Below are 22,043 nucleotides of genomic sequence, written 5' to 3'. Positions count from 1 at the left end.
TCTTTTTTCTATAGAACGTCCAGTTTGTCCAAAGTAGGAAAGATTACAATTACAAGGAACTTGATACACACCAGGTAGAGACAAGGTTGAGCGTTTATCTTTAGATGAAGGAAAATGGGTGGATAATTTGTTAATAGGTGTAAAAATTAGTGGCTGTTAAATCAAATTTCTTCTGAATTCTTGAAATTGGTTCTGAAATCCTGGAAATATAAGGAATTGGAACTCGGCATATTGAATCTTTGCTGTTTTGTGTTGGATTGTAAGAATCGAAAAGATGTTGTGTACTCTTTTCAGAGAAGCCATTTAGTTTCATGTGGTTTTTTGATAGTCGAAAGTTCTTTCTGTAATAAATGAGAAGTTGAACAGTTAGTTTTGGCTTGTCGGATTAAACATTTTATGATTCCTGTTTTTTTGACAAGGATGATGAGCAGATTCTTTGAGAATATAACGACTTTTTGAGAATAGAGGCTCCTTACCTTCCTTTTTAAGCAGTATGGATTCCTTACATCCTCGTATATAGTTTACCATGGAGATTGTAAAAGACAACAAGTTATCTTTTTTATTCTCAAAGAATCTGCTCATCATCTTTAATGCTTGAATGATTCAAGCTTCAAAATTGTCCATAACCAATATAGATTGCCTCACTTTTCTCCATTGGACAAAGATAACAATAAATTTCAATATTATCAAAACACAAACCTGTCTTTATCTTTTCTTCATTGTTACACAGTGGTTTGTTATGACAAAATTATGAAGTTGATTACTGTGTTTGAGTAATAACTTTAATTTACAATGAAAGAAAATAATTTCTTGACTTTTCAACTTTCATATTATGATTATCATCAGGTGTACATACACATAAGGAAACAAGCTACATGATGGTTCACTTACATTCTGCTACAGCATTATTCTCAACTGTTAATCTTAGCCTGACCTCTGATAAGGGATAAATAAATAAGAATTAAGAATTGTATATAAATGAAACTACATCATTAACAATTGGCTGGAGATTAGTTTGCTGGAGTCCCCTTATTTTTGAGTCCTGTTACACTGGTTGGTGTCATACTATAGTCCTATTTTTGCTGATTTCTGGATTGAGATATATGGATGTTTTAATACTTTGTGCTCGATGTCCTAACATTGGAAATTGTTAGAGATCTATAGTCTATTCTTTTATTTGTGAGGTGGTTGACTTAGAGTTATATTATCTTCAATTTCTTGAAACAAGTGTTATACAAGTTGCCAATGGAACATCTATATCCTAAATATTCTAAAGCCATCATTTTTGTTGAGATTAGGGTGATTTACATCTCACAGACTTTGAATTTTTGATATGATGTAGGCATGTTTGCAAGGCAACAAATTTTGCTATGATTTTGCTGCAGAATTTTGTACTTGTCCGAAATCAAGTTAATTAAATCTGCTGATGCCTTTTAAAAAATAAAGTGTTAATGTTCAAATCAAATCTGTTCAGTTAATCAGATCCAGATATTTAGAATGTCCTCAAGAGGATTGCTTGACAATGCTGCAAAAACATATTTTGGAAAAAAAAGAAAATAAATCTTATACCCAAATTTTAAAGATTGACATAGCAACAAGAAGAAATGAATAGCCAGCCTACAAGAAACAACCAGTCACATTCAAGTAATATGAGGTTCATCTAACTACCTGTGAGCAACAGTGACATCATCAGCCTGTCCAGTCCCATCTTAACTATATGGCATCAAGGTATGCTTACAAAAATTAGATTTTATCTACTACATTGAAAGAGGTTTAAAATCCTTCTTTAAAATACAATTAGAAATACAGAAAAAAATACAGTTAGTAGGTATCTACTTGGGTACCGAACAATGATAGGGTTAGCGAACAAAATTATATTCTTTATAATGTTGTACCAGCTGGAACAATGCCTATTTAAACAAGGCCTTAATTATTTTCCTCATGGAACGTGTTAAAACAGTGAAAAGTCAGCTACTAAGCTACTACTCATAATTAGCAGAATTCAAGAGGATAAGCATCATCAGTATAGGAAATATCAACAAAAAGGAACTGGCAGAAGAATTAGAGAAATACCACATTGACAAGGTCAATTCATTGATTGCCCTCAACATTTTAAAGCCATTTGATTGGGTTTGGCACATGGATCTAATTAGCAAACTGTCATTGTATGGCTTCTATACTCTGCAATTGGATTGCCAACTTTCTCACTGGTCACTCACTATGTGTCATGGTGGACAGTTTCCTCTCTTCAGATTCCCCCCACTAATGCAGGAGTACCCCAGAGGTTCCATTCTTTCACCCACTCACTTCCTCAATGTATATAAATAATCTGCTCTCACGGACTTCTAATCCTATTCATAGCTTTGCTGATGACATTATACTCTATTTCTTCTTTTCATTTGACAAACCTTGTAGTGCTCAAATCCTCAAGATCCACCAGGAACCATTGTCCTGAACTCTGATCTCCTAGCTAAATTTCAAGTAAATGACAGAGCTAATAATAATGGCAATTACCTAATGTTATTCTGTTCCGAACATGAACTAATCATTACTAACACACCATCTTTCAACATAAAGATGTGCACAAAGTCACATGGAGTAAAGAGAGAAGTGACAGGAAATAAGAAAAGTCTTATTGACTATGTTATTGTTGATAATGATATCTTCATGCTGGTTCAGGACACACAAATATACAGGGGATTTGAAGTTGTCGTCGTATAAATTTGAGCTGAATGACACTAAATATCCTATTCAGTTTTCATAGGTGCACTGTTAACTGAAGTATACAAATATTCAAGAAAAAATGAAAACTTAAAACAAGAACCAATCCTTGAAGACTTGCTGATAGACTCTGAAAAAACATTGATTGAACCATAACCAGTAGAGAAGCATGTGTTGAAGTTGAGTACTCTAACAGGAGATGATAAAGGTGACAAGAAAACTGAAGATAAAGTTATAATTGTCTGGAGTGATTATTTTTAAAGATTGTTAAATAGAAGAAGCAGTGGCAGAAAATATTCAAGAGGAATGCAGTCAGAAGTACTTAGCAGTACTCGAGGTTAAAAAAAATTCTCAAAAACTTGAAATTTGGATAACTGGCTGGAGTAGATGATATTCAATAAGTAATGCTCAAATATGGAGGCACATCACTATATGTATCTACTATATAGTGGTGTAGCAAACATCACTATATAGCAAAATGATGTGCTATAACAAACTATGAAAAGGTATCCTAAGTCTCATAGAACCAATGCTATTTTAAGATCACTATTACAAATAGTTAAATCTCAGGACTTTTACAATACCAAATTTCCTGAGCAAGTGATATCACAATTATTAGATAAAGAAAATGGTGCGACATCATATAGTGATAATAGAACAATGTTTATGTAATGGCAGGAACCATAATAAACAAAGATAAATTTTGGGAAACACAACAAAGAACATAGCAGATGATAGAATAAAGGATATTACAGGATATAGAACAAAGGAAATTGGGGGATCATACATTGATGACAGAATACAAATTATTGGCATGAACTAAACAAAAATAAAACAATATGCAAAAGTGCAAATGAACACAATAAAAGGGGGACATGTAAGAAAGAACTAGAAGAGTATAAAATTATAAAAATATGAATATAGAATTAATGCTTATATTTTGAAATTTTACATTAGATTAGATTAATATCACTTACTTGAAATCTTCATAATGAACTAAATATATACTATTAAAATAAAAAAATTTAGATTAAAAAAAAATCAAAAATTCTAAATCAAAATAGCTTTTTTTATTTTATAGAGGAAGAATATAACTTTTAATTAAGGAAATACTGTATATTGTGCCATATTTCTTTATTTGAAAATCTAAGAGAAGAGTATCAATTTACCAATTATTGGGTCTTTTCAATTAGGAAGCTGATGTGCATTCATACCAGTTATACCGATACCTTCCCACCTTCCCCTAAGCTGACCAATGCTGACTATCTTTTATTTGCTCCCTCTTTGAAAATTGCAGTGGGTAATTATGTAGTTTGAGTGATGGCCAAAGTTTTCTGGTTATTTTTGATTTTAATAGTATAGACTGCATTTACTTCATTATGATGATTTCTGGTAAGTGACATTAATTTAATTAAGCCAGCGTAACATTTCAAAATTTAAATGTTAATTCTGGATTTTCATTTTTATAATTTCATACTCTTCTGGTTTTTTCTTATGTCTCTCGTTATTGTATTTATACTTCTTGTATTTATACTTCTTCGTGTTGTCATTTTTTCTGCCTTATGTATGGATCCTGCCAGTCCTTTATAATCTCATCAGTGTGTGATTTCACACAATTTCTTTTGTTATTTCCAGCAATTTCTCTATTTCTAACAATCTCCTTTATTGTATTTCCTGTGATTTTCTTTCCTTTCTTGTATGAACCAAATTTTCCTTTGTTTTATTTCCTGTCATTTCTTTTTTTTGTTTTTTGCCATATCCATTATTTATGTATGATTCCTGCCATACATAAACGTTGTTCTCTCTGACATCAGTGGCGATTCCTTCCATTCTGTTTTCTACTGTTTCCTTTATTTCATGGGAATAAAGTGAATAATAGGTATTTTTTTCTAAATTCATTACTGCAAACCTGGTGCTATAACAAACTATTTCTCTGCCCCCCCCCCCATCCCCTCCTTTCCCTCAGAGGTTTGCTAAAGCAAGTATCTACTATATAAAAGTTTTACGTGGCTTCACACTCATAATTCAGAAGAAGGCCTGGTCAGAAGGTCAAATTCCAGATGACCTGAGTAGAGCTCTCGTAGCACCTCTGTGTGTGTGTGTGTGTGTGTGTGTGTGTGTGTGTGTGTGTGTGTGTGTGTGTGTGTGTGTGTGTGTGTGTGTGTGTATACATATACATATATACAGTAAACCCTTGATTAAACAGACTAATAGGGGCTAAGGAGTAGCCCTTAAAATTTTTTAAAATAAAAATATTTGTAACATTATACTGCAGTTTTATCAATATCAGCACTAATAACAAAAAAATTGTTTTACACACACACACTTTTCGATAAGTTAATGTGAAGTTAATGTTCAATGTTGAGGTACTTTGTTTAGGTAATCCTGCTTTGAAAAAACTATCAAGTTTTTTTTTTTAACTTTTGAATTTTGCTGTTTTTTTTATAATTAACTTCCTAAAATTACAAAAATGTTTGTAATAAAACTGCCGCAGAAAGTCACGCCACTCGACAAAAGAACCAATTACTGTGCGATTGGTTAGTGATTAGGACGTGTGATCACATCCTAATCATTTGCTAAACATGTTTTATGAGCAGTGACTCATTTACGTCGGCTAAATTACTACAGTGTTTTTCCAACATATGATGACCTATTTGCCAAAATTTGTTAAAAATAAGAGGAAATTAATAACAAAAAATAGCCTGTTAATTTAATTATAAGCAAATCTTGGTTAAAAGTATTTTAAAATTAACAGGGTGTTAATTTTCACATGTGACATACGGACCGGAAATTTTGTCCATTAAATCCAAAGTCCGTTAAATCGAGGGTTTATTGTATATATATATATATTACTATACAATACTACAATACATAAAGGCAGTCCCTGGGTTACGGATGAGATATGTTCCTGAGAACATCTTTAGGTCAGATTTGTGTGTAATTTGGATCCCTGATGAACAGCACATATACTGTAATATTAATACTATAATTACTCATATGTGGCAATAATAATACCATGTAATACTATAGTAATAATAATAATACTCCTGACTAATAATAAGTTACAGAAACTATTGTGCTCTTTCTTTTAATTCAAACAAACAGAATATAAAAACAAACTCATGCAAAAAGTTTAGATAGGAGTTAGGAGAAATTTCAAAAAAGAATATTAAAGGTTAACACATCTAACATTACATCAATGTCTTGCTTACTGGAAGGGGCATTTTTGAGGCAAGGAGGTAGGTTAACATTAATCGGAAGATGAGAATGGAGTGGGTGCTGGAGAATCAGGATCAAATTCTGTACTAGAGAAGATGGATATTGTGCTGGAAAATCAGGATTTGATTCTGTTGCTGGGGGGGGGGAGCTTACCACTGAAGTTGGTTTCTTGAAAAAGGTATGTAGGGTTGTTTGCACAGCTTTTTCTTTTTTTCATCATAAATGGTCTTGTAGCTGCTGATATTCTCACTAACTGCATGGTAAACCTTTGTAAACTGCTTAATGTTAGGATCTTGCTTCTCAAGCTTAGCAAATCCTGCTTCAATGAGATGAAAGGCTTCAGCTAATTCTTTTGTCATAAACTTTCTTGGCTCTGGATCTTCTTATTCTTTGTTCTTGTGTTTCTATCAGCTCCTTCTCTATCTTCATAAGGTCTTCATTGGTTAATTCTTGTGAATGGGACTCTAGTAAATCAATGCCATCATTTTCATTTATGTCCAGTTGCAGTTCATTGCCGCTATCCACCACAGCTTTTTTGTGGTGGATAGCGATGTCGTCTTCTGTAAAGCCACGAAAATCATCAAAGAATTGAGGGCACAGTTTGTTCCACAGCCCTTTTATTGTTCATTCTTTGCTTCTGCCCAAGAATCAGAATGTTTTTGATTGCATCATAGATGTGATAATTCTTCCAGAACACGCCCTCAAGGTTATTACATCATCATCTTCCATAGATATCTTATGCCATGCCAGTTTGTTTACATGTGCAGAAGAAACTAGGTATTGAATTATTAATTTCATTATTTAATTATTAATTATCCTTATGGGGAACATTGGGAACCTGTTCGTAATTACAGGATGCCACAAGTCGAGTTGTACGTAACCCAAGGACCGCCTGTATATATATATATGTATATTATATATATATATAAAAAAGGAAATAAAACTGGAAGTGGGAATTACAAAGGAATTTCCCTACAGCATTCGAGGTAAGATTTATCTGTACATATTAGTAAGAAGAGGCTAAGAAAAATAATTATGGAAGGGAAACACTTGGAGAAGAACAATCTGAGCCAATAGCAGTTGTCAGGATCAGATTTTCACTTTAAGACAGATAGTTGGGAAATCATGGGAATATAAGAAGTGTCTGTATTGAAGTTTTTTAGATCTGGGGGGAAAAAAGTATAAGGCAGGAAGATGATGTTCAAAAGACTAGAGTTATATGGTATAATTGGAATATTATATTGGGCAACACATTCTATATTTGAAATGTAATTCAACAGTTAGCATTGAAGGAGATATAGGAAGATGAAGGAAAGTGGCATTAGGTCTGATATCAAAATAAGTATTTTCATATTAACATGGCAGGAAAATGACCCAGAGGAAGACATACTCTAGAACAGTGTTTCTCAATCTGTGGTCTGTGATGATGGGACAGGTGGTCCGCAGGCAGACTTAAATTAATTAAATAAATATATTTTTTTAATTATCCAAACAAAACAAATTAAAATTGAATAGGTAAAAATTATTGAATTCAAATGGAGCCTTAAAAAAACCAGCAAATAGTGTCAGAATGTTCAAGGGCGGAAACAATAAAACTCTATTGTTTTTCACTTCACTCCTCTTTTATTATTCGTCATTCTTCCGCTAAATTTGTAGCTGTAGAATGACGAATAATAAAAGAGGGGTAAAGTGAATAATAATATAGTTTTATTGCTTCTGCCTTCCCTTGCTGTTTTGTCAGATTTAAAGTGAACATGTGTTATCCACATTTCAACCAACTGCTTGTTGTGTATTGATTTTTATTATTGACGGTTTCCTTCAACCAAGGCTCAGTATATCTTCAGAAGTGCTAAGTGATACTTGAACAAAGTGTGTCGTGAGTTAACCCCAGTGTTTATATATTTTTCGGAAACGTTTTTTTAATAATGGAAAAGTGGTTTAGAACTAGGACTTTGAAAAGAAGAGCAAATGAAACAGGTAATGCTAACCCTAATTGTAATACACGTGTTGTAACGGCCAGTAAATCTGATACTATTAAAGTAGAAGAAACAAGCAGTTCAGAGAAAAAATACAGTAGGAAATATAACAGTTCATATTTGGAATTCGGGTTTACTTGGTGTGGAGATGAAAGTGAACAGAAACCTCAACGTGTTTTGTGTTATGAAGTGTTGTCGAATGAGTGCATGAAACCTGTGAAACTCCGATTTAGAAACTAAACATTTGGATGTGAAAAATAAGCCAATTGAATTTTTTCAGCGATGCTTAGGGACATTAAATCATGGGAAAGATATAATTTCAGCCATGGATTCCATTAATAGCAAAGCACTGGAAGCATCCTATCTCTTGAGTTTGCGCATAGCGAAAACAGGGAAACCTCATTTTATCTGGGAAAATGTACTACTTCTAGCTATAAAAGATGTGGTAAAAACTATGTTTGGCAACAAGTTACTAAAAGATGTTGATTTGATTCCTCTTTCAAATGACGCTGTCGGTTGCAGAATTAATGATATGGCAGGTGACATAGAATCTCAGTTAATTGAAAAAGTTAAGAAGAGCCCTTATTATGTGTTACAAATAGACGAAGCTACTGATGTTACAAATGATGTGCAGTTAATATGCTACATAAGATATGCACACGATAACAACATTCATGATGATATTCTGTTTTGTAGAACTTTGTCATCCCGAACAACTGGAGAAGAAATATTTCACACTATCAATAATTACGTAATATACAAAGGGATCCAGTGGGAAAAATGTATAGGTTTCTGTTCGGATGGAGCTTGCACTCTTACAGGCAGGCATAGTGGGGTTGTTTCTACAGTCAAAGAAGTAACTCCGGATATGAATTGGGTGCATTGTTTCATACATAGGGAAGCATTAGCCTACAAAGGAATGCCACCAGAATTTAAAACTGTGCTATACAATGCTGTCAAGCTAATTAATTTTATTAAAGCTCGACTGTTAAATAACAGGTTATTTTCAGTACTCTGCGATAAAATGGGCAGTGAATACACACAACTTTTGCTTCATTCTGAAATTTGCTGGCTTTCCAGGGGCAAAGTACTAACAAGGTTATTTCAATTAAGGCATGAAGTTTTATTATTTGTAAATGAACGTAATTCTGACTTTGCATCACTCCTTGTTGAGGAAGCATGGTTATCAACACTATCCTATCTTTCAGACATTTTTTCGAAATTAAATGAACTAAATCTCTCCCTTCAGGGAAATTCTTTAACTGTTCTTGATGCCTATGACAAAATAAAGGCATTCGAGAAAAAACTGGTTTATTGATTAATTATGTAAAAGACAGACAATTTGCACCTTTTCCAACAATCCTTTTTAGCGGAAAATAATATTTTTGTTCATTCTGAGTTTGTGGAAAGGGTTTGTGACCACCTCAAAAATCTGAAATGGAATTTTGAAACATATTTTCTGAATAACTTTTATAAGAAATTTCTGTGGGTTCACGATCCATTTCAGGCTTGCAGTCACGAGAACGACCTGTTATCGAAAAAGGAACAGTTAATTGAGTTTTCAAGTGACAGTGAGCTTAAAATGCAATTCCATGATCTTGGTTTTGTCCGATTTTGGATCTTGTCTTCAGTGAGAAGTGAATTTCCAGAATTATCTGAAGAAGCACTGAAAATTGTCCTGCAGTTTTCTAAACCTATCTTTGTGAGAAAGGATTTTCATCGCTCCTTCAAATAAAAACAAAATACAGAAATCGTCTTAGTGTGTGTGTGTGTGTGCTGATCTTCAACTGAAGTTGACCGATATTGAGCCAGATATCCAGCAACTCTGCAAGGACTGAGAAGCTCAACCATCTCATTAAAAGTAAGTAGTCGCATAATTATATCATCTTATTTATTTGTTTAATAAAAATTAAAACTTTGTTCAATGATGATACACTTTTAATCGTTTACTTCCAATTTAATTAATTATGTTGCCATATCTTTCAAAACTTGCTTTTAGTAGTAGTAGTTGTAGGTTAGTAGTTGGAAGGGGACCAATCGTTCGATGCTGTCGGCACACTCTCCCTCGATGAGTCTTTGGACTCCCTGGAGGTGTCAAAATAATAATAATAATAAAAAAACTTGCTTTTAGATTTTTTATGTTATAGATGGCACAGTTTTTCTGAAATGTTGGTAATTCCTATATAGGTTTTTTTAAAAAAATTACAAAAAGTCAAAACGACATATAGGAAAATGAATTAAAAATTTTTCTTGCTTTTCTGTTTGCAAAATCGTCAATCACATTGTCGAGGTCTATTTCATCGCTCAGTTGCTGTTTTATAGACAGTAAGGCAAGATTTCATAAACGTCAAAAAAGATGCCGCCAGGGGCAGATCACCCCCCCAGCAGCTATGCCTCTATAACTTAGTGGTCCGCAGAATTGTTTTGGGCATTTTACTGGTTCTTGTGCTTAGAAAGATTGAGAAACGCTGCTCTAGAAGACCCAAATATAAAAGTATATCTGATAATATTGGAGTCCTGACAAACAACAGGTTAATTTGTATGAAAATGGTTGTTAGGATATTATTGATAATGTAAACTTTCACACTGTACCTCAACAGGTGTTTGCCTGTTGAGGGCACATATCAGTAATTTGATGTTTTATTTCTCTAATATATGCTTTTTTTTTTTTATGAAATAAAAAATATTCTGTTATGTTTGGCCTGCAGCTGCTTACCAGCTAACGAAATCTACTTGCCGTAGGTGATTGGGAAATATTTTTGAGCTTTAACGATGATATAAACCCGATAAAAGCATGTTCACTAATATGCTCTAATATTAATTGTATGTGACATTTGAGAACGAACATTTGCATCACTAATCAATGTATATCACACCATGAGTTCCACAATTCCTTGTTATATAGATAATGCTATGTACATAAAAGAAAATGTATCTGTTAAAAAAGTAATAATCACCATCACTTTTGATTTGTAGTCAAAATGAACTCTATAAGTGGCATTGTATTTTCAAAGAATGCTAGGAATGAGAAAGGAAAGTGGGGTTGAGTTTGAATAATCAGTACATTTTCAGTCTCTTAAGTATTCCTTTCATCTTTCTTAAATCTGATTTTAATGTATTGATGCCTAAATTAAGCACTTTTATTTTACATACTTTTCTCTTCAGGAGAGCAAATTTACTGTGTGCGGTGATATTCATGGACAGTACTATGACCTGCTGAACATATTTGAATTAAATGGATTGCCTTCAGAAACCAATCCTTATGTATCCTTTTTGTATTATTATGTATAAATTACATGATTATAAATGTGTCTGTTTCCTTGTAGCAGAATGAAGGTTGTGTAGAACTTAACTAGATCACTCACACCAACTATCATACCTTCTCTTAAACACATTCGCACTGGATGCACTCACTATTTCAACAGGGGTAAAAAAAAACCTAGCTCTCACTTTTTTTTTTTTTTTTTTTTTTTTTAACTGCACACAACCATAACTTCCACTGATGTCCCTCCCCCAAATCCTCTCTCCACCTTCCATTTAATAAAAAAATTTCATCAGTTGATAACCTATAACATCCTTTCAGAAGTTTATAGCCCTCTATCACATCACCCCCACATTCTCCTGTTTATCAGTGTCTGCATTCCATAATCTCAATATCATTTTTGTTACTCCTCTTTGTATCTCCTCCAAACCTAGGAGACCAAATTTGGCAAAATGACTTCCTTATCTTTATTTCAATATTCACTTCAACATCATAATTATCATCAGCATTATTTTTGCAATGTGACCTTTGAACTGCAGTTTTCTATCTACCATAACTCCATGATCCCTAGCCTCATCAGTTTCTTGTAACATAATCCTCCAGTATAATATGCCTTTGGGAAATTCATCACATCAAAGTGTATAGCTTTAACACTTACTAACATTGAATTGATTTATCATTTCCCACTGTTCCAGCTTATTCAAATCATTCTCTAAGCACTATACATGGGTAGCATTCATGATTATCCTGCCCATCTTTGCATCATCATCATCATCATCAGCAAACAATTGAACATCTCTTATCATGTCTTTCCCAATATCATTAATATATATATTAATGATATTGGGAATATATCATTAATATATATATTAATGATATTGGGAAAGACATGATAAGAGATGTTCAATTGTTTGCTGATGATGATGATGCAAAGATGGGCAGGATAATCATGCCCATCTTTTATATATTAAATTAATATATATATCAATATATTAATTTATATTAATATATAAATTAATATATATTAATATATATATTGATATATATATATTAATAATATATTAATATATTATTAATATATATATATATATATATATATATATATATTGAACAACAGTGGTTCAAGGTCTGATCCCTGAGGTACATTGCTGGTCACCTAAAATCAGGTATATTCACATCCACCATACCATTTTTTGATACCTATCCATTAGCCATCCTAGTTTATATTCCAATCCCATATTCTCCAGTTTGTGCAACAGTCTTTCATGTGGTATCCTAACAAATGCCTTAGCATAGTGTAAGAGAGTATCATAGTGTATCTAGTCCCTTTGTCCAATTCAGCCATAGCATTATTATAAAATATGAGCAAAACATGACTTCCCTTTCATAAGCCCATGCTGCCCTTTGTAAAGCCAAGGTTGTCTGTAAGTTTTTTTTTGTATAGTTCACACCAATCTCTCTAAAATCTTCACCACCACTCCAGAAATACTGATAGCTTGGTAGTTAGACACAGCAGTTTTTGCACCACTCTTGTGCAGTAGAACTATTATATAATCTTTCTGTTCCTGGAGGTCTTTTCTGAGCTGAGACTCAAGTTATATAAGCATGTCAAGGGTCAGCTGAAAATTCTAAAAATTCAGCTAAAAAATCATATATGCTAATATCCTATCTGTTCCATTTGATGAAATGATATCCAGGTTACGCAACAGATCTTGAATCTTATTCTTATACTTGTCATCTCTTCATCCAGTGCAGTAGCATTATGCATCATGTTGTTATTATTACTATTATTATGCTCCTGCATGGAGTCATTGCAGGAAACCCAAACTATTCACACAGTGTCTATCATACCTCTCCTTGAAACCATTAACAGACAAAGCACTCACAACTGACACTGGCAGCCCATTCCTTTCATTCATCAATCTCCAAACTATCCACACAGTAGCTATCATACCTCTCCTCGAAACCATTAACAGACCAAGTACTCACAACTAACACTAGCAGCCCATTACTTTCATTCATCAATCTCCAAGTGGAAAATCTAGTCCTCACTCCGTACTAACCACACTTTTACTCGACTTCAGGTAGGACCTCTTGTTCTGTCCCTATAGCCAAGTGATGAAGCATTTCCCTTGCATTAATCCTATAAAACCTTTTAAGTAATTTAAATGCTTCTATCATATCCTCTCTCTTTTTAACCTATCAACCAACTTTTGCAATTCCCAAATCCTCAGTCTATCCTTATAAGGAGCATTATACAGACCATTCACCATCTTGGTGTCTCACCTCTGGATCCCCTCCACTACTTTGTGACAGACCCAAACAAAGTCATTGAGATGCAGATGTATCAAGGCCTTATAAAGAGGAAAAACAACTTCTTATCGCTATACTAGTTGGTGTGTTCATCAGTAGCCAAGTAATCCTATGTTCCATGTATGTGGTACATATCTGTTTATCCCGAAATGCTTACCTTTTCTTTTTTACACATTAAACTGACATCCATTATCTGTTGTCTGACAGCCTATTTAGCCCATCCTGCAAGCTCTCCCCATTACTTTCATTAACTATTACTATACCAATTTTGCATCATCAACAAATAACTGAATGTTTCTTTTCGGATTATTTCCTATATCATTTATGTATTAGTGTTCCTAGCACAGAACCTTGCATCACATTATTAGTCACTTGCTTTTTTCTGATTGACCCTTCAGAAAGCCATGCTGCTTCTCAGAGTATCATATTCATATCCATCCAGTCCTGAATCCACCCTTTGACCATCTTTTCAAGTGCTTTAGCCACCATTCCTGAGATACTGATTGGTCTATAACTTTTCTACTGCAGTCTTAGAACTTCCGTTATGCAAGGGAATTATTTTGCTCTCATTCCACTCCTTTGGGACTCTTCTAGAACTGAGACATAAAGAGCCTAGTCAGATGCATTGCATTGCCAGTTCCCCTTGCAGGTTAAAAGAACCTCCAATTCATCTACTTCTTTTCCCACATCAGTCCCTGTCACATGTCACAGCAGTAACCTCACTTGCATGATATATCCTTGCATTGTGGTCACTTAGTAACTCAACTATTTTGTCTGCGTCTGTCACCTCACTACTATCAGCATTTTTTAAAGTTACCCTTCCATTGTCATTCTTCCTTGTACTTGCCATGTAATGAAAGAACTGTTTGAAATTTTCTTCGGCCTACTTCTTTTGGTTTCTTTTTCATAATCTGATTTTGCCTTCCTTACCATTCTGGCCACCTTTCTCCTTTATGTACTCTCCACAACACTTTCTTTTTTTCTTTCTTTGTAGCTCCTGATTAATGATCCTACTTATCCATCTGCCCAGTCAGGAGGGTTAATCCAGTAGGAGGTGGATGGATGAGTAGGATCATTAATCATCCTATGCCACTGCATAAAACCTGCAAGGAAAGGGGGTTAATAGTGCATGGGATATAGCTAAGGGGCATCCAGAGAATGCACTGCTAACACTCTTTCCTTGCAGGTTTTATGCAGTGGTGCAGCTTCATGCTTCCTCCTAAGCTTGTTAATCTTCCTTGTAGTTAACATATATACCTCATCTTTACACTCATCTGGTTGACAGATCTTAGCAGAGTGAACACTTATTTGAACAATCTCATCTGCTTCTGACACAAGAATACTGTCTGCATTCACTAAAGTTTTCTTTCATATTCATTTTTTTCTTTTACTTTCAGCATATAGCAATAAAATTCTTTTGGTTTGCTTTTAGCCTGCACAGCCAGTTTCTTTTCATACTTCGATTTAGCTTTCCATACAGTACTCATAACTTTTCTTCTGACTTGTGGACTAGTTAGACTTAGGTGATAGTTGGAACTTGTTATAAGGTTTAGCAGAATAAAAAAAAAGCATAAATAATTAATTAGACATGTGTAATCAAATTAGTAAATATTAATTGGAAAATAAATGTGTTGCTCAGATACCATACAAATTATAAACCATTGCATTATGATCTCACCAATTCTGTAAAGAAAACATAAAAGAGCTTCTTAAAATGTCACTTCTTGACCTCTTGAAATAGTTAAAAAATTCAAACTGTTTATCTATCATTTAGAACCCCCCCCCTGGCCAAGTATTATATGGAACCTTTTGAAAAACATGCTCTTGATAGTAGTATTCTCAAACTTTCTATCTGTCTCAGGTACATTGATGATATGTTCTCTATTTGGCCACATGGAAGACAGATTACACTCCTTCCCTCCTCCATCTTAATAGACAGCACCTCAAAATCCAGTTCACTAAAGAAAAAGAAAATAATAATAGTTTGTCTCTTCTAGATACTTTAATCACACATCTTCCCAATGATATCCTTTCTTTGTCTGTTTAGAGAAAACATACCCACAAATTCAACATAAAAAAAAAAACAAAACCAATTAAAATACGAAAAAGAGTCTTGAACCAAATTACATAATTGCAATAACAAGTTCAATATAAAAAAAAAATGACAATTAAAAGACAACAAAGGATGAAAATATAACCAGTCATAAACTCTTTTCATCCATAGAGAACCTGTAGCACAGGTTAGCCATTTGGGCACAAATTTTAACGAAGATGGTAGATTAAATATATCATCATCATCAAATTCCTGACATGTACCCTCAAGGGGTATACAGGATATGATAGTACTACATGAAAAAAAAATTTATATCGTTACTAACTTCCTGTCTATAATTTTCCTCCAAATCAGTCTGTTACTTGTCAAGATTCCAACATTATCAGATCTTATATTTCTATTGTCTAAGGCACTTTGTACTGTATCAATCCACCTATATCTTGGTCTTACTCTGGGTCTTTTTCCTGCCAACCTGGCAGAGAACACTTGTTTTGCTAATCTTTCCTCTACCATTCTGTTTAAGTGACCATACCACCTGAGATTAGCTTTGCTAATGCATTCCTAGATGCTGACAATGTCAAGTTCTTTCCTAATATCCTCATTTTTAATATTGTATTGCCATTGATGCCATCTGTTCACGCCTATAATCTTTCTCAGGACTCATATCTGTGGTCTCTAGTCTTTGGTCAAGTGTTTTACTTCTGACCCAGCTCTCAGATTCATAAGTTAAAACTAGTTTGAAGACGGTCTTGTATACGGCTAATTCAGTATTCCGACTAATTTCTCTCTTATTCCATATGAATTTATTCAATTGACTTCTTACTATACCAACTTTGTTGATTCTGTTGTCTATTTCCATATTTAATTTACCTCTAAATTAAATATGGAAATTACCTCTTAATTACCTCTTCACTAAAAATCGTGCCTAAATAGACGAAATGTTTTACTTGTTCCACAGGTTCTCTGTTCCCAACACAGTTGATACTTTCAATGATTCTGCCTATTTTCATTGTCTTTGTCTTTTTATTGCTGACCTTCATACCATATCTATTACAACAGTAATTCAGTTTAGTCAGGGAATCGTGCAAACTTGTAACGGATTTATTTAGAAGCCTTTTTGAAACTAACAAGCTCGGATGATTTTTCATTTTAAAACAAATAGTTGAATTATCTGAAGTGTAACATCGTCTGCATAAAGCAAAGAGCTGACATTAACATCTCCAATTCTGATATCATGTTTAATACCACTTTCTTTCATAATGTGGTCCATATAGATAATGAATAACAGTGGGGATAATGTACATCCTTCTCTCACACCAGATTTAACATTAAACCATCTTCTGTACTTCCTTCAATTCTAACTGCTGACTTACAACTCAAATAAAGACTAAGTATTGCTTGATATAATGCCCCATTGACACCATATAACTGTAGCTCCATATAACCATATAACTCAGTATTGAATATCTTCTCTCTTGGCACTTTGTCATATGCCTTTTCTAGATCGACAAAACTTAAATACAGATCTTTGTTATATCTTCCCATACTTTCTCAACTATTTGTCATAAAGTGAAGATCTGTTCTGGACAGCCTCTATTTGGCCTAAATCCAGCTTGTTCTTCACCAAGCTTTTCTTCCACAATTCTTCTCGACCATTTCTCAAGTATACTTGCATCGATCTTGCCAGGAACACTCAGTAGGAAATACCTCTTAATTCTCACATTCAGTTTTATTTCCCTTTTTATATATGGGTACTATGAGAGCTCTACCTCAATCATCAGGAATTCATCCCTCAGTCCAGGCTTTCTGAACTGCAGTGCAGCCACTGTAAGACTTTTATACCACCATACTTAAGCATTTCTGGTCGAATATAGAAAAGTGGTAAAAAACTGAGTTTTTTACCACTGTGCTATTACTGCTTGTTTCATTTAGCAATTTTTCAAAACAATTACTCCATGTTTCAAGGATATCTCTTTCTCCCATTTTCATGTCACCTTTATCATCTCTAACTCCTTTTACAGCATTCTTTCCTCGATTTCTAAGCTTCTTCAACAACCTCCAGAATATCTTACCACCTTCTTAATATTTATTTTCTCTGTTCTTGCCAAAGTCCTCCCATGACTTTTGTTTAGCTAGTTTTACACAGTGTTTAGCTTCTTACATTTGTTTCTGTATTCTCTAAGAGCACAAGCTGACTTATTTGCCAGGAACTTTTGATATGCTTTCTTAACTTTTCCTTCACTGCCTCTTTAACTTCCTGTGTCAACCATGGAGTTCCGATTTTTCTATCCTTTCTGACAACCTCACCACATGCCTCTCTGGCTGAATCAATCACGGTTTTGTTCAAGGCTTGCCACTGAATCTCCAAGGTTTGGTTCCTGTTCTCAAACTCTCGTTTTTTCTTCAAAAATCTTTATGTATTTTAGTCTACATTTCACATCTGAGAGCTGCTCAACTTTTATTCGCTTCAAAACTTTCTTACATTTTATTCTTTTCAATATGAAATTCAGTTTTATCCTGCTCAAGACGAAATAGTGATCACTTCCAATTTCAAATCCTCTGTTTATTCTGGTGTTCTGCACCAGGGGAAAAACATCACTATTATCAATAACATAGTCAATGAGATTTCTTATTCTTTGCCTCTTCTCTCCATGAGAATTTGTGCACATTTTTATGTTGGAACACGGTGTTACTAATAACCAATCCATGTCCTGAGTAGAAATCCAACATGTATTTGCCATTATTATTAGCTTTGCTCTTTTCTCCAAATTTTCCCAAATTATTTTTATATGTCTGACAATCATTTCCTACTCCGCTATTTAGATCCCCAACAAGGACCAACTTTTCCTTTTTCATTGTGTCAGTTGCTTTCGCTAAAGTATGAAAAAATTCCTCCACTTCTACCTTAGTAGAACCTTCTGTGGGACCATAGGCACAAATAATTCTCATTGTCCAGTTTCCCATTCTCATATTTGTCCACATCACTCTACTTGAAACTGCCTGCTATTCAAGAAGATTAGCCTCATATTTTGTGTTGAATACTATGGCTACTCCTTCTTTTCCTTGATTGTCATTGCCTGAATATAACATTTTGTATTTATTGCTCAGAAAGATCTCACCAGTTTTTGTCTTTTTTGTTTCAGTCACCCCTATTATGTTGATCTGGTACTTATCTAATTCCTCAGCTAGCTCCATTTCTTTGCCATTCAGTTCTCTTATGTTGATAGGTATTGATCTTTAACTCTGGTGATGTAGAGTTGGTGTGTGGTTTCAGATTTGTTCCAGTAGCTGACTTTTCGTTGTTTGCCCTTGTTCCCTAACGAAAACAACGGGGGCCTTGTTTAACCGGGTGACACCCCAGCTGGCATGAAATTTTGTCATGTTGTATCATCATTTTTTTTTTCTTTTGGTTTAAGCCAATAAGAGTACAATTTGGTCAGCTAAATCCCAAATCGCCAGTGCATCCTCGTTCGTTCAGTATCCAGGTAGATACCCAACAGGGTGCACCATGAGAAGGTGAGGATTGGACATTAGGTCATTATGTTGGAGGTTTAATGGATTTTTTACAACACTCAAAAAGAATTAAATTAGATTTTAATACTCCTCTATTTCGTCCTAGTCACTAGGACATCTACGGGGATTACAAAAACAATTAATGTAACATGCACACAAAAACTTACAATACTAAGCCCAACCACGTGGGTGACAATAAAGTCCTATCTAGGTGGAGCGCCCTCTAAGGGCGGTAGTAGGTGGCCTGGAATGTAAGGTGGGACCTCTGGTGATGAGTGTTTCCCAAATCTTCGGAAGCTTAATGCAACCGTATTTGTTAAGATTTGGTTGGTTTCTGAGAGCTGCTGCTGCTTCTAAGAAAAGTCTCTCTTTCTTGAATTTGTTGTGGTGGAGTATGGTGGTTTTCTTCCATGATACTCTGTGGGTGGTGTCCAAAACATGATCAGCCAAGCCTGAATGGCCATAGTTATGTTTACAGATGTAAGACTTGTGTTCCTCCAGGTGGATGGATGCTGATCTGCCTGTCTGTCCAAAGTACGCCAGCTTACAGGAACAGGGTACTTTATAAACTCCAGGCAGAGAGAGAGGAGGGAGCTGATCTTTCGTAGAACAGATAAGGGTAGCAAGTTTGCGGTAGGGCTTATATGCTGTGTGTAGGTTATACTTTTTTAGTATCTTGGCTATTTTTTCCGAAGTGCCTCGGATGTAGGGTATGGTGATGGCATTTTTAAAATCTTGTTGATGAGAGGGACGGGGAATGGGGGAGGAATTGATTATTTTTTTGATACTGTGTTCGCTGTAGCCATTGGAGAGGAAAGTTCTGTGTATGTGGTTAAGCTCAGTAGTGAGGGCGGTTCTACTGGAACAAAGATTGTGGGCTCTCTTGGTAAGGGTTTTAATGATGCCATATTGTTGTGAGGGGTGGTGGTGGGAGAGTTTGTGAATGTATCTGCCTGTGTGTGTGTGGGTTTTCTGTATACAGTGAAGGCAAGTGTATCATTTGGCAGGCGCGTGACTAAGGTGTCTAGGAAGTGTAAACAATTGTTCTTTTCCTTTTCCATAGTAAACTGGATTCTTGGATGTAGGCTATTGAGATGACCGAGGAAGGAGTCTAACGTGTCTGGGCCATGAGGCCAAATGGAGAACACATCCTCTACATATCTTAGCCAGATAGAAGGTTTGAGTGGGGCTGAGTCTATGGCTCGTTTTTCGAAATCTTCCACATAGAAATTGGCAAGGGGGGGGTGAGAGGGGGGAACCCATGGCGGTTCCTTCTATCTGCTTGTAGATTTTGTTATTCCAAGAGAAATACCCAGAGTTGATGGCAAAGGAAAAGAGATCTAAGATGTCATTGGGGAAAACGTTTTCTAAGAGAGAAAAAGTGTACTACAAAAGATCAGCTCCCTCCTCTCTCTCTGCCTGGAGTTTACAAAGTACCCTGTTCCTGTAAGCTTGCGTACTTTGGACAGACAGGCAGATCAGCATCCATCCGCCTAGAGGAACACAAGTCGTACATCGTTAAACACAATTATGGCCATTCAGGCTTGGCTGACCATGTTTTGGACACCACCCACAGAGTATCATGGAAGAAAACCACCATGCTCCACCACAGCTAATTGAAGAAAGAGAGACTTTTCTTAGAAGCAGCAGCAGCTTTCAGAAACCAACCAAATCTTAACAAATATGGTTGCATTAAGCTTCCGAAGATTTGGGAAACACTCATCACCAGAGGTCCCACCTTACATTCCAGGCCACCTACTACCAACCTTAGAGGGCTCTCCACCTAGATAGGACTTTATTGTCACCCACGTGGTTGGGCTTAGTATTGTAAGTTTTTGTGTGCATGTTACATTAATTGTTTTTGTAATCCCCGTAGATGTCCTAGTGACTAGGACGAAATATAGGAGTGAAAAAAAAAAAAAAAAAAAATCAACTAACGCCTTTTTATTCCCGTATACGGGGAGTAGGCGAGGCCATTTAGCCCTATCTAACTTTTGGAGACTGAGTGGGCAGTTCAATCTCCACTGGTACCAATCAGAGATAGATGGCCCAAGGCTATCACTAATTAAGCGGTACTCAGTGAAGAGAGACGGCTCAAATGTGCCGCCATCTCGTGGTCCCTAACCCTAACACAATATATTTAATGTCTGAAAATAATGTGGGTTCTACGGTCGATTTTCTTGAGTTTACAGGACGAAAAACCCGAGTTTCCGGGAGGAAAAACCTGCTTGCCCGTGCCAGAGATCGACTAACTCGGGAACCGGTCGAAAAAAGGCTTAGAAAAATTTCCTCTAGTCGCCGACTAGACTCGAAACCAAGTCTTCCTTCATGCGGCCAAATGCCATGGTTGGCAAACGCCACATCCACTGAGCTACACAGGCCCAATATAGGAGTATTAAATTCTAATTTAATTCTTTTTGAGTGTTGTAAAAAATCCATTAAACCTCCAACATAATGTCCTCACAGCACTTAAGCCTCTACACAAGAATGGACATTAGGTCAGAAGCCCTGGTCGGTTCTCCACCTTCCTTTAAAGGCTATGTGGAGGCCTCCTCTCAATTATACAGCTTTGACCCTTAAGCAACCCCAGATTAAATATATAAGTTGATAATAGAAAGTTGGTATGCTATAGTGGGAAGCTAATTGAATAACTTTATATTTAACATGAGACAGACAGAAATAAATCAAGATATCAAGATAGTATTATATGAGTTTTCAAACCAATTTTAACAAGTACATCTGAAAAGTGATTTAGAAATGAAACAGTTGATCAAAGACATTGGAGAAAACAACAGATGCGAAGAGCTCTGAGAAAAATTAGATGTGTCAACATTTCATCATTGATTTTGCAGTTCTGAGAAAAGAACCTGACATCATCAATATTCAAGAGTTTAATAAATTTAGTTTAATCCTTTATCCAAGTGTGATCTAACAAAGTTTGCACCTGAAAGTATCTTCATGACTGGGGTAAGGTGGTACAACACTG

The 22,043-nt window shown here is 35.1% G+C and overlaps 1 protein-coding gene across 1 annotated transcript in view; it reads left to right on the top strand.

The window, feature by feature from the left end:
- Window positions 1-22,043, top strand: part of PpD3 (protein phosphatase D3) — a 258,573-nt gene that overhangs the window by 134,750 nt on the left and 101,780 nt on the right. Inside the window, exon 7 of the mRNA XM_090392850.1 lies at window positions 11,082-11,180. Within this exon, the coding sequence (XP_090248976.1) occupies window positions 11,082-11,180 (99 nt within the window). The remainder of the gene's footprint in view (window positions 1-11,081; window positions 11,181-22,043) is intronic.

The sequence above is a fragment of the Typopeltis vanoorti genome, chromosome 1 (assembly GCF_054136105.1).
Source record: "Typopeltis vanoorti isolate ZY-2024b chromosome 1, IOZ_Tvanoo_1.0, whole genome shotgun sequence".
NCBI lineage: Eukaryota > Metazoa > Arthropoda > Arachnida > Uropygi > Thelyphonidae > Typopeltis > Typopeltis vanoorti.
The sequence above is the reverse complement of the archived record's forward strand: the minus strand, read 5'-3'. Positions and strand labels throughout refer to the sequence as shown.